This window comes from Enoplosus armatus, chromosome 20 (assembly GCF_043641665.1).
Source record: "Enoplosus armatus isolate fEnoArm2 chromosome 20, fEnoArm2.hap1, whole genome shotgun sequence".
Taxonomy (NCBI): domain Eukaryota; kingdom Metazoa; phylum Chordata; class Actinopteri; order Centrarchiformes; family Enoplosidae; genus Enoplosus; species Enoplosus armatus.
The window spans coordinates 3,794,918-3,808,295 of record NC_092199.1 but is presented as its reverse complement, the minus strand read 5'-3'; the positions used below and the strand labels follow the sequence as shown (position 1 = coordinate 3,808,295).

The window sequence follows — 13,378 nt, the reverse complement described above, 5'->3', positions numbered from 1 at the left end:
GAATTATTCATGAACAGTTCAAATAACAAAGATAAAAAAGTGACATAAAGATACTGTCAGTTCGATCTTCAGTCTGACTGTCTGTCATGTAATATATAAAATAAATAACGGCCGTGACAAGTGGACTAGTGCAGCTTTTGGTGTCAAGTTTACAAAACTGGGAAATACTCTGGACACTGGACTTCAGTGCTCTTTGGCCAGCGTGCTTTCTAAGAGCGTGATGCTTTGAAATAGAGTTGTGATAATGCTCTGAGTTATGAGCAGCTGAGCCTGGTGCCACGTTTGACTTAAAAGGCTTGGCATTGTGCCTTACAACCCTTCCCAGGGTTTAAAAACCTCCACAACACACTGGCTCTCAAGGCGCACTGCTTTCATAAAACAGTGGCAGAAACCTTCCTCGGGAAACGTTTTATTTTTAATAAGAAACGTAATAATAGTTTTCCTTTTTCCACCACTTGTGTGGCTCGTGTTACATTGAGGGCTGGATTTACATAAACATGCAGCACTTATGTGAGCTGCACCTTTCATTCAAAAAATATCCAATCACTTTTGTTTCTGTTTGTCTTTACATGGTAAACATTACACTGTATGCTTTTAAAGTAAACAGGAAACGTTATTTGCTGCAGTGGATTCTTTCCTGCGATGTGATAACATGCATTGTGCTGCACAGGGTCATGTGATACAGGAGTTAATAGTAGCTTAGCCCTTCATCTGCAGGATGTTACGGTGCTTCTACAGCAGAGATCAGCCATTAGCTTCAACCTTGGGCCAGCTGTTTTCAGCCTTGTTCACTGGAGGGCTGATGCACACGAGCAGTGAAAAGCTGGGACTTCCATGAGCTTTGTGTTTACATTGTTTTCAACAGTAGATTTATGAAAATCACATAAATGTTTTAATGTAAACTATGAAAGGGGAAACATAATCTTTCATTCTTTCTTTGACTTAATCTACAGTATTTAATACATGTTGTGACAACACGTCAGTGTCCGGCGAGGTGGTTTCTGTGTTGTTTGGTGATGTTCAGTTGCACATTTGTGTTTGCAGTTAAATGTGTTTTGAAGTTCAACAAGGTCAGACAAGAAATAAGGATGTAGTGATACTGCATTAATGACGAAACAAGATTCAAAGGCTGCACTGCATTAATAATAGTGATAATTAACTGTAGTGGAGAGGTTTACTCGCAGCAGCGGTCAGTCGACTTCTGTGTGTGTGTGTCTGATGTCGTGGTCCGGTAAGCCCCCCAGTCTCTGCCTCACAGAGTGGATGCTGACACCAGAAACACTCCCTGTGTTTGTGTACGCGAGATGATGAACTCCGATAAGATCCATTCACTAAGTGGGAAATGAGCTCAGCGATCAGCTTTAGCCAACAATCTGTCTGCAACAACAAAGATCATGGTGCAGTGGGCATGACGAGACTTTCTGTAGCACAGATTGTGTTGGACTTCTAGAATAATTTAAGTATACTAAAGGTTACAAGGTTATATAAAAAATATTTAACAATGAATTACCATTTTGAATGTCAACAATGAATCCTCAAATTCAATGAAAGATGTTTTTGACTACAAAGAGCTGAGAGTCTGTAAATAAAAACAGCTGAATTATTTCTTTAACCCACATATTTATTTTTTGTTGCCCTGAGTCGTGTTGTTTTCAGCCTTCCTTACAAGCTGCATACAGCAACAGCTTGTATATTGCCTGAGAAGCAAAATCCAGGGCAAAATGATACCAGCACAGAGCATTTTGATCACCTCAGAGCTTCTCCCATCTGGATTATGGAAACAGGACAGTAAGAGGACAGAGTTTAGTGAATGAATCAAACTGTGTCACTATCAGGTGGATTATTAATAATAACCTCATGGTAGATATTATCATCGACTTGTAGCCCGTTCAAACATTACCAATGTCAGTGATGGTTGGATGTGATTGTAGTTTGGTGAATGTGATGTTCAGTATCCTGCATCAAATACACAGTTTGTGTGTGAAGGTGGCTTTGTGATGTTACACCATCAGCCTGTCACTAACTCTGTAAAGCCTTTTTTGTGTGCGTAGGTTTTCTAGAGAGTATTGTAGGTTAATGGGCACACGAGCAAAGGGTAATTGGAGAGTGCTCGTCCTGTGTGCTGTGTGAGGATCCGCTCGAATACATGGGTGTGGCCGACTGTAGCGCTGCACTGCAATCATGAAATCGGAGACACACACTGACTGCCTGCCTCCCTGCCTGTGAGACTTTCCCATATTAAACAACCTTTTGCCTCCCCTCCACACCCTCAGTCACTCTGCATCAACATCCCACTCCGCCACTGATGTATGCTCTGTCTCCTGCATTCACCCACTTCTACTCTCAGCCGCACCCTGAAATCCTCACGCACATGTGCACACACAGCATGTTTAGTTCCCTTGATAATGGGCACATGTCTTCAGTTGAGCTGCAGATTGCTCTGCCTCTGCTGCTGCTCCCCTGTTAGTCGTGGAGGCTGGTGCATGCAGTAGGTGTGAGGATTGTCTGTGTTTGTTTGACCTAATTACACTGCCTTTTGGAAATAGGCACTACAGTGTTCATAAACAGTAACTTTGGATGCCGACGGCCCCCAGTAGTTGTCAGGAGTCAGTCGAGTGCATGTCCTCCGCATGAAAAAAAAAATATATATAGAATTTAATCTGTATTTTTATTCAAAGTTAATTTTCTCCAGAAAAGACTGGAATAGAACGTCAATCAAAAATATGACAGCAAAACACGAATCTCTTTGGTGTAAAGATGCAGATTCAACATATCTATCCTCTCTGTCAAGGCAACTAAACATGGCTTTAAGTTGGGTTAATGCATTAACAGTACAGGATTAAGGATTTGTTACTCATACTATATATATATGTATATGCAGTATGTGTATATCCATTACCTTCCTATTCATTTTTACTTTGTTGTTGTGTCCCACCCAACCTCTGAAACCAAACCCCTACTCACTTAGCACACTCTTCTGATGCATTTTGACTCGTAGCTTAATGCAAAGATTTAATCTACATTATGTAAAAAAAAAAAAAAAAACACATGTTGGCACCGAGCAAACCTTCTTATCAAACGGATGTAGTAAATCCTTCGGCTGTAGGCTTGGATTTGGCAGGCTGGCTATTCTTGGCTTGGCTTTGTGCTGTTTAACCCAGCAGGCGTGTTGAAAACGATGTTTTCTCACTTTCTTTCACCCTCAAACCTTCAAATGTTTTCTCATTCTGGCTCTCATTCAGCTTCTGTGAGCTCTCCAAGGGGTTGCCTCGTAAAATGCACCCTATTTTTTTTTCTGCTAATAATGTACAAGCCTTGAAGGATTTATTCAACTTATCTCTCATTGCAGGGATCCGCGGGGATGCTATGACACATAATATAGCTTTTGGCTAATGCCTCAACACTTTCATATCCAAATTAATAAACATCCTAAAATAAGCTAGTTATTAAAAATATGTAATTGCTGTTTTTAAATAATTCAACCCTTTTCTTTGCACATAGACACAGCAAAATAATCCGTCTTTTTTATAATTGCATTTGTAATTGTTTGGTCATATTCATTAATTTTACACACCAGCAGTTTGTATTTTCCCTGGTTTTCGTGTACCTTCAGTCACCTTTCTCGTCAGCTCTGTGAGCTGCAGTGAAATCAAGATGACAAACCAACCCGTTCTTCTCTCTCTGTCGTCCTGCAGACGGATGTAAATGCCTGTTATCTGCGATCAGCTCGAGCCGGGAACTTGGAGAAAGCTTTGGACTACCTGAAGAATGGAGTCGACATCAATATTTGCAATCAGGTAAGCTTGCTGACACTGCACAATCCTCAGAAAACAAGAGTTCCACTTTGACACCACTACTTTCGTAATTCGGCTTACAACAATGATTCATTTGGCTTTTACTATCACGAATCAGGAAGCTGCCAGTAAAGTCTCCGGAGATCTTCAAGTGATATTACACCCTAAATCGATCAAAACCTCTGAAACTGTTCTGCAACAAAAATCCACTTCTCCACTGTCCACATGCTCAGTCATCGTTTCCCCAAAATATGACTAAATACACAGCTTCCATGTCACACTATTGCCCTCGTTGATGCTGCAGGCTCTTTAAAATTGACTTTAAAATTGCAGGACACAAGACAATTACCAATCAAAGGATAAAAAAGATGATTAGTGTTTAGCCATGCTAGCGGTGTGACTCTGCGGATGGCAGTGTCAGTTGGTCCACCACTTCGGTCCAGACTGAAATATCTCAACATCTATTAGATGGATTTCCATTAAATTTTGTACATTCATGTCCCCCTCAGGATGAATTGTAAAAACTTTGGTGATCCTTTAACAGTCCTTCTAGCACCACCGTCAGGTCAGAAGTTTAATTTGTCCAATGCTTTATGATCAAATACCTGCACACGTGCTAATTAGCAAATGTTAGCATGCTAACAGGCTAAACTAAGATAGTGAACATGGTAAACATTATACCTGTGTAACATCAGCATCTTAGCATTGTCATTGTGAGCATGTTAGCATGCTGATGTTAGCATTTAGCTCAAAGCACCACAAATCCAGATTCTGTTCTTTTAAAGTGTTTATCTGCAACATGCCTCTTTTTCCTTTTTCCTTTATTTGATCAGCGTTGTGTTTTTTTTTTCTTCATGTCAACAAATCCCATGAAAAGACAAAAACCGACAATGAAATGATTGAACAGTTAGTCTGAAGTTAGTCTGTGTATCCAAACAAACACACTAATTCAGTTTGCGAAAAAACTGCAGTGCCCAACTTCATCAGGAAATGACTTACTTCTTTAAAAATGAAACTAATGACACCTTCTAAAGATGTTTGTCTTCAGTAGGAGTCAATGGGCTCTGGGCTGAGAGATACAGACAGGTCAGGGAAGTCAGAGAGACGGACTAATACATTGTTGGTTTTGGTCTTTTCATGGGATTTGTCATCAATAACAAAAATATAGAATAATGCTAGCCTAATACTTTAATAAATAGTGTCATTACTGAATGTTATGCACAAAAGGTTTGCATTAAAGATCTGATAACGTTCAATTACAGTGCAGAGAGGTGAACAGGGTGAATATTTTGTCACAATTAAGACCACAAAGCTATTTAAAGGAAAGGTACAATGTACACACAGGGTTTAATCTTTCCCCTCCTCTTCATTTTAAAAGCTCGTTCTCTCTCTCTCTCTCTCTCCAGAATGGCCTGAATGCTCTCCATCTGGCCTCAAAGGAGGGCCATGTGGAAGTGGTGGCTGAGCTCATCAAGCATGGTGCCAATGTGGATGCAGCTACCAAGGTGTGTGCCACCCAGGAGTCACACACACACACATACACAATAACTCACACAGGCTCACAGTGTAAGCATGAATTCACACACACACTGGAGTTTGCTTTGTCAGCTCCTTCCCAAAGTCACATTGCTTAAGCAGCACTAAAGTAGATGTATGGCTGCGTGTTAGCAGAGAGGTTGAGTGAACGGATTTAGTGAAAGGAAGTAGTCGGTCTTGTCGCGTGCATGACGGTGTTTCTCACTTGGTGGTGTGTTTAAATTATGTGACAGTGAAACTCTCACAGTGGTGATGTAACTCCACACAGTAAATTAATCCATCAAGAGGAAAATAAATTACATTTTGTATGGCTGTGGATGCATCGTCTGCTAGTTCCTCTTCTGTAGCAGCTCTTTCTAAATTCAAATTTAGCCTAGTTATAATGTAAGGGGTCATTTACTCATCACTGAATTAAAACGGGTTGCACCACACAAGCTAATTCTTATACAGATTAGTTTTTACTAAATATTTATGCCCAATAACTGCCAGGTGTAGCTAACTGAACTAGCTAGCTAACTGACAAAGCTAACGTTAGCTAATATCTGACCGAGTAAAGCAGGTAATATGAAATATAGTTGAAAAATGCTGTTTGATAATATTGTAAGTTGGGAAGATTTTAAATTACATTTCACAAAATTAACACAGTACCTTCAAACTATTTAAACTAATTAAAAAACAGGTTTAACAGTTAGCCTAATTCAGGTTTAACTGAACTAGCTAGCTAAGTGAGAAAGCTAATGTTAGCTTATGGTTGAAATATTTGACCTGACACTTGATTTGATCAAACTGCTGTTTGATAATGACGTAAATTGGGAAGATTATAAATTAGACACAATTAACACAATATACCATCAAACATTACAAAACGTTAAGCTATTAACGTCATTTAGCAGCTAAAGAGCCAGATATTTCCCTCATGGAGACCAAAAGCAGAGCTAAAAGGAGAGGTGGCCAGAAACATGACTCCAAATGAATGCTAATGTTGCTTTGTGTCTTGCATTATCTGTAAATAGGCAACTGTTTGCAAACAAGTTCACCGTATCAACTTTATAAGGTGATGGTGTGTCAGTATTGTGTTTACAGCTTGTTTCCCGTTGCCAAAAAATCAGTTAATGGAGCTTTAAGTGCATATGAACACACTGTAACTGATAGGGAAGCAGAGGTTGAAGCCCCAGTTATGTTCTGGCAACCATTTATTAATTTTTACATTCGGTATGTAACATATATATAGTTACATATGTCTACATGGTGAAGCTTGAGAGGAAAAGGAGGTATAGCAGTTCAGTTTCAGGCATGAGAGGAGGTGTATATGTGGAGGTTCCAGTGGCAGCAGGAATGACAACATGGCAACAGCTGCTGCTTAGCTGTTATAGCTGACATGCATACAACAGGTGCATCCATTAGAGGTTCAGTATATGCAGCTCACTCTCATACCAACTCTACCTCACTTTTTCAACATCCTTGTTTTTCTCAGATTTCACTTTTCTATCTCACTCCGGCTTCTCTGTCACTTTCCTCGTCACCATTATACAGTTGATGTTATTTCCTTCACTATAGACCTCTCATCATTCCCCCCTCTGCTGCACCTTCCCATAACCTTGCAGTCAGGAAGGTTGATAATAATGTCTCAGTTTTATGTAACAGAAAGTGAACATGACAAACAGACATGCTGACAGATTTTTGTTTTATTAAATGATTGTAATTGTAGCAGGTTTGAAATAATTTATTTTACATATAAATGTGGTTTTACAATTGTTTTATATACCATTGTAGTTCGAAATACTTATTTTGTAACTCTGTGTATTATATGTCTTGCTTCAATCTTTAGGTTTTGGAGGGGGCTTTGGGGGATGTAAACAGGAAGTATAATGTTGCCATGGAATCAGTTAGCTAGCTGCGGGCTACACCTTCAGTTTTCATTTTTTGGCCTATAGTTCTTTACATTTTGGTAAATTGGCACCATTAAAAGTATGCCGAATTAGCTATTAGCATTTCTTGTTTGCAATGTACCCATTAATGTACAGACATCTATCACTGGATTACTTTGACACTGAAGAAAACTTAAAAACGTGATGATTCTCAGGCAAGTTCTGGAGTTGTAAGGAGCTTCTTTTTTCTTTGAATTCTAAGCAGATTTATGGATGGAAGTGTAAGATTCACCCCCCATATTTGTATTATGTCTGTGTGTGAGTTATGACTGTGAGAAGGAGTATGTTTTTTTTATGCAAATTGTGGCTTTCAGACGCTAAAGGTTTTAAAGTGCCTTAATTGCCTCCATGAAGTGTGTGCCTCATGAGCTGCTGCTGATGCAACTTTTGACTGTGTTGATAAGCGGGACCAAACAACTTCCTGTTGTTTTTAAAACATCAGCATAGACCCGTCCCTTTCGTCTCACAGTATCATTTAAAATAATTTAAAATGTTTAAAATGTTTTTTTTTCTTTTCAAAACAGAAAGGAAACACAGCCCTCCACATTGCCTCCCTTGCTGGCCAGACAGACGTGGTGAAGGAACTCGTCACCCACAGTGCCAACGTCAATGCACAGTCTCAGGTAAAACACACACACACACACACACACAAAGCTCTCCAATGGTGAAATCATCTTTGTTGGAAATCCATGAGTGTGTGCGTTCATGCAGATGAATGCGTATACAACTATTGTACACACAGTATCCGTGTGTGTGTGTGTGCGTGTGCTGTGTCAGCAGCTCTGCAGTGCTTCCTGGCCCACATTCAATCGTCAGCATACACACACACACACACACACACACACACACACACACACACACACACACACACACACACTGCTCTGGTCACCACAGCAACCATAATAATGTCAATGTCAAAGCCTTGGTCGGAGCTGTAGAGAGGAAGAAAATGAAGTTGGTATTGACTGAGCTATAATCTTTGGGGCTGTACTGAAACTTATTGAATCTTAAGTTTGTTTTTTGTGATCGTCTATGGTTTAATTTTTACTTTATTTTAACAGCTGATAGATTTAAGATGAGAGCTCGCAGTAGTAATCATAGACACATACGCGTAGGGATATGTGTGCCTGTTTTCTGTACGTATCTGTACGTCTTTATCTGCTGTGTTTCTGGCTGCATGGCTGAACTTTATTATTATTATTATTATTATTAGTAGTAGTAGTAGTAGTAGTAGGAAAATGTCAAAATGTCAAATTTAAAGGTGCTGGTAGGGGGATGTTTTTTTACCTTCTGCCTCCAGTTTTAATGCTAACTGTCTTGGTGTAGCTTCATATTTGCCAAACAGACAGGAGAGGGGTTTTGATCTTCACAGCTAACTCTCTGCAAGAAACGGAAGAAGTTTATTCCCCCAAATGTTAAATTATTCCTTTAAGATCGCAAATTACCACCTTATTAATTCTTCATTCTAGTTTTGGATTGTATTTAGTTGATGTGGGAAAAGTATTTTAATCTGCAGTTTTATCTTTTTAATCTTTTAAAGTTTTGTCTCCACTGCGTCCTTGTTCATAGCTGCATTTTGACTGTGAAGTTTAAATGAAATGTGTCATGAGGGACTGAACTATAAGAGAGAAGCTGTTGGTGCATTGACACCAGAATAAATACAAAGAAGAGAGGAGGAGGAGGAGGAGGAGGAGGAGGAGGAGGGGGAGCAGCAGCTTTTTTGCATGCTGAAGTGATTTTTGGATCCTTGTGTTGCTATGGAGATGGAGTTTTCTTGCCCTTACTCATACACACACACATAGTCCTCGTCAACTGCAGCTTTTATCTTGTTATCAGGTGTGAGGTATGTACGGAGGTGACAGTATGTGCTCCATGATACGTCTGCTGGAATAGTTGTGGAGGCTGTAGAGGTCAGAAAAAGAACGTACCTGCTCTGAAGTAGGAGACAGATCAAATCTTTAATCATGGTGCTGTTTATAATCGCGACATATCATGACAAAGCAAATTTTCTTTGAAATGTAATTAAGAAACCATTTATAGATCCAAAAGAACCTGATTGGGATGTCTGTTTTTGGCGGACCCAGTTCATTAAATATCTGACAAATCAAGGTACTTTATCATTGCTATCAATGCAAACATCCTGTAAATCTAATTGTGCCATAAACGCTTATTGATTTTCAGCACTGTCCGCAATGACCTAATGCAAGCACAGAAATCAATGAGATAGATCATATCGCCCAACCCTACTTTGAAGTCAGCCTGATAACATTTATAGTTTTTTTTAATGCAACAACATCGTATTTTTGAGCAATTTGTAACCATTTGGTTATGATTTTCTGACAACACGCAGTCGCTTGTGAAGCAAAGCTGTTTGCTGTTAGTAACACTTTATTTTACTGAACAGGTCGCATATTTTCCTAATAATGTCCTAGTAAAGAACTGATGTTTAACATAGTCTTTTAGTCTGTACACACGATTTGAAACGTGCCTACAGACAAGCTCATAACTCAACAAATTAACTCTACTATTATATCATATTCTGGTTCATTCTTAAAAAGTACTTTACTACTACTACTTGAAAATTCTCAGGAAATTAGACAGCCTCGAAAATAAGAAACTGGAGACCATATCTTATTATGACTTACGTATCTCGGAAGTCAAAATTACACGATAAGGCCTCCAATTAGTTCTTTTTAGTGAATGCACTGAACTTACATACATTACTTCTTGTTCATAGAAGGTTCAATAGTTGCCTCTAATGTCCAAATTAACAGAGAGGAGGAGTTTAACAGGCCTTTAAAAACAGACATGATCGTGATTTCAGCTCTAATTCAGTGTTTTCTTCTCTTTTCCAGAATGGCTTCACTCCGCTGTATATGGCGGCGCAGGAGAACCACATGGATGTGGTGCAGTTCTTACTGGACAACGGCTCCAGTCAGAGCATCGCCACTGAGGTACCTAACAGATGATGTACAGTGCACACTTAACGCCTGTTTGCACACACGCGCTCATGAGCCCATAACAGCTTGTAATAGCTACCCTTCATCCCAGCCCTCATTGAGCCTCCCTGTAATTACACTGCACCATTGTGACCAACAGATTGTTTGTCGCAAATGGTAAATAGGTGCCTGCCACCAGCATCTCATTTAGGAGACACAAGTTGAACAACATATGAAGTCATCGTGTACTATGATGTGAGGGGTAAAGAAATAATCAGATGTAATAGTTTTATAGATGAATCTGTCGATTAAATGGTAAAGAAAGAGGAGAGACAGAGTGATTAGAGTGAAGGAGGTAGAGGGTTAGCAGCGTGATGATGTATTCATTCAGAGTGACCTTGGCTGTCTACAGAGGGAGGAACCGGTGACGTTACAGAAGTCTGACATCTGTGGCGTGAGCGAGTGCTAAGCTGTGAGTGTGTCAGTGTGATCCATCATCTGCAGTAGTACCAGCAGACGGCCAACTGCCTCTAAAGTGTGACAAACACGTCCTCGTTTTGGCCAAACCTCTCCGTCGTAAACACATTGATGAGGCCAGTGGCTATCATATTAAACAGCGGTAAATATGTAAGTGCACCAGGATTACTCTCAGTCGCTCAGTACTACAACTTTTTGTTGTATTCAGTTAGATTTTCACATTGTACTGGGTAAGAGATCATGTGACAAAAAAAGTCACAGGGCTGATTGTGTCAAAAGCCATTGTGTCCAACAGCCAGGGCTTTTATTGTTTAACTAATAAACTACTAATAATAATAATAAAATACCTGAGTTTCAGGACCGATACAATAGCAACACTAATTCCAATACAGAAGCCAAACTTCAAGTCAAGTAAACAAATAAAATACAATCAATTTTGATTCAAATTATGAACTATTTAATCAAAGAATAAGTTAACAACTCTTTGTACTTGACAGTTTTAAATGCAACAATCATTAATGACCGTATAGTAATTCTGAAATTACTTTTGGGTGTCAAATAACAAAAAATCTCAGTAAAAAATGTGAGTTGCAGTGATGGGCTTATCTAACACACTTAGTAATCTGATAAAGGATAATTACGTTAATAAAATAATAACAGTTGTGTTTTCTATATATATTTTTAATTGCCTACAAATAAGGAAAGACAGAACTTACAATATGTCTGTCTGTCAGTACATTCTGATGTCCCTACCCTGTAGTGCCAAGTCTTTTCATTCCTACTGAAGAAATCTTTAAAAACTGGTCAGAAATATATACTTTAAGTTTTAAAGTCATCTCAGTACTGTTCTAAAAACAGCTGAGCACAGTAGTTTTTAGCAAATGTTACTCAAACAGGAGGAAATAGTGGAGTTTTGTTTGGGTCTATTTTCAGCGGCGGATTAATACACATTTGGTGCTCTAGTGTGTATTTACGGCAGCAGGACGGTGTAGTTAACTGAAGGAACATGTCGAGTGACCATGTTTAATAAACATACATTTCAATACTTAAAATCTGATACATTATACAGACATGCAGCTAAAAGATTGATGTGTTTTTAATAGTTTTTAGATAACGCTGGAGCTCTACGCCATATTGTTAGTAGGCAGTGATGACGCGCCTGAATATCATTTCTGAATCTACAATTGAAGCTGCTTCATCTCAATGTGTATATCAGTATCTCTGTCTGTGTCAGCTCACAAACAACTGGCAGCTCTTCTTCTTCTTCCTCCTCATTTCTCCTCCTCCCTCCTTCTCCCACTCCGTCATTCCTCCCACCACATCTCGCCGTTCTCCCTCTTTCTCCTCTTCCCCCAGTCGGAGACGGGTTGAATTATTCATGTGGGGAAATATATATCCATGTTTGAAGCAACTCCTGGTGTTTAATAATTCATATTTAACCATTTCAGCACAGTGTGAGGCAGAACAGAACATCCTTTGTTTTTTTTAATCTTTTGTCTGCATTTGATCTTTTTTGTTGCTGTATATATTTTATTTTTGAGCTGTAAATTACAATACATTTTTAACCGTCAATGTACAAACTGTTTATAAATATTCTGCAGTTATATCCACATTTGACCTCAATATATTTGACCTATATATACATATTTGAAGCCTGTCTAAGGGCCTCTTTTTCAGATCTATTTGTCACGAATTTTCAGTTTTTAAAGTTATGACATGTTAGTGAAAATAACACGTTAGCTTCATGCTTTCTATAGTTTTGATTTATGTGATTTAACTTAATGTTTTTAACTGATTTTGTTTCAGTGAGGCAACATTATGCTGTGTCATTGCATGTTTTAAAGCTTGAAGATAAAGATCAAAAACCCTCTTTTAGAGCCTTTTTGTTTGCTGCTCTTGTTGATGTAGTCTCTCAAGTTATTTTTAGGACATTAAACAGACTTTGTCTTTTTCCTGAATCCATAATAAAGCAGATGAAACAGGAGGGTAGTGCTTTGGGATGGCTTATGACTTCAGAAGAAAAAAAGGCTGAATTTATGCATTTGAACGTGTGTGTGCCTGTGGGTGTGGGCGTGTGTGTGTCTTGCAGAGATGCTTGTGGATCTGATTATGAATGTGTGTGTGTGTGTGTGTGTGTGTGTGTGTGTGTGTGTGTGTGTGTGTGTGTGCGCGCGCGCTAGCATGGGTGTGTTTGTTTGTTTGTGTACACGCTCCCGCCTGCTCAGTTTTGCGTGTGAGCTATGCAGGATCTCTGAGGGGAGGTTCTGCTTTGATGTGTGGGTGTAGTGATGCTGAGTTGGTTTTATCCAGACAGTCGGCGTCCTGTGCAAACACACATGTACACACACACAGACACCCACACACACACATACATACATACATACACAATCTCTGTGTTGATTTACTTGGGAGAAATCTTCCTTTTTCTTTGATGACTCATAGACACTGCTGCTAGTAGCCTCTGCTGTGTCTCTCATTTATTATGTTGCCGGTGTGAATGGATATGTGTGTGTGTGTGTGTGTGTGTGTGTGTGTGTGTGTGTGTGTGTGTGTGTGTGCGCAGTAAGCAGTTAGTTTCTTCTTGTCTCCTTCCTGGTTTGTGCCCATTAGCAGCTAAATTTCCTTTCAATTTGTCCTTGAGCGACACACTGAACTCCTACTCAAGCACTTGGAGCTTTAGCTGAAATGTCTAAATCGCCAAACG

At 39.3% G+C, this 13,378-nt stretch overlaps 1 protein-coding gene across 1 annotated transcript in view; it reads left to right on the top strand.

Moving 5' to 3' along the window:
- The window catches only part of LOC139302963 (ankyrin-3-like), a 99,343-nt gene that overhangs the window by 21,673 nt on the left and 64,292 nt on the right, over positions 1 to 13,378 (top strand). The window contains exons 2-5 of the mRNA XM_070926625.1: positions 3,696 to 3,797; positions 5,201 to 5,299; positions 7,783 to 7,881; positions 10,114 to 10,212. Coding sequence (XP_070782726.1) covers positions 3,696 to 3,797; positions 5,201 to 5,299; positions 7,783 to 7,881; positions 10,114 to 10,212 — 399 coding nt within the window. The remainder of the gene's footprint in view (positions 1 to 3,695; positions 3,798 to 5,200; positions 5,300 to 7,782; positions 7,882 to 10,113; positions 10,213 to 13,378) is intronic.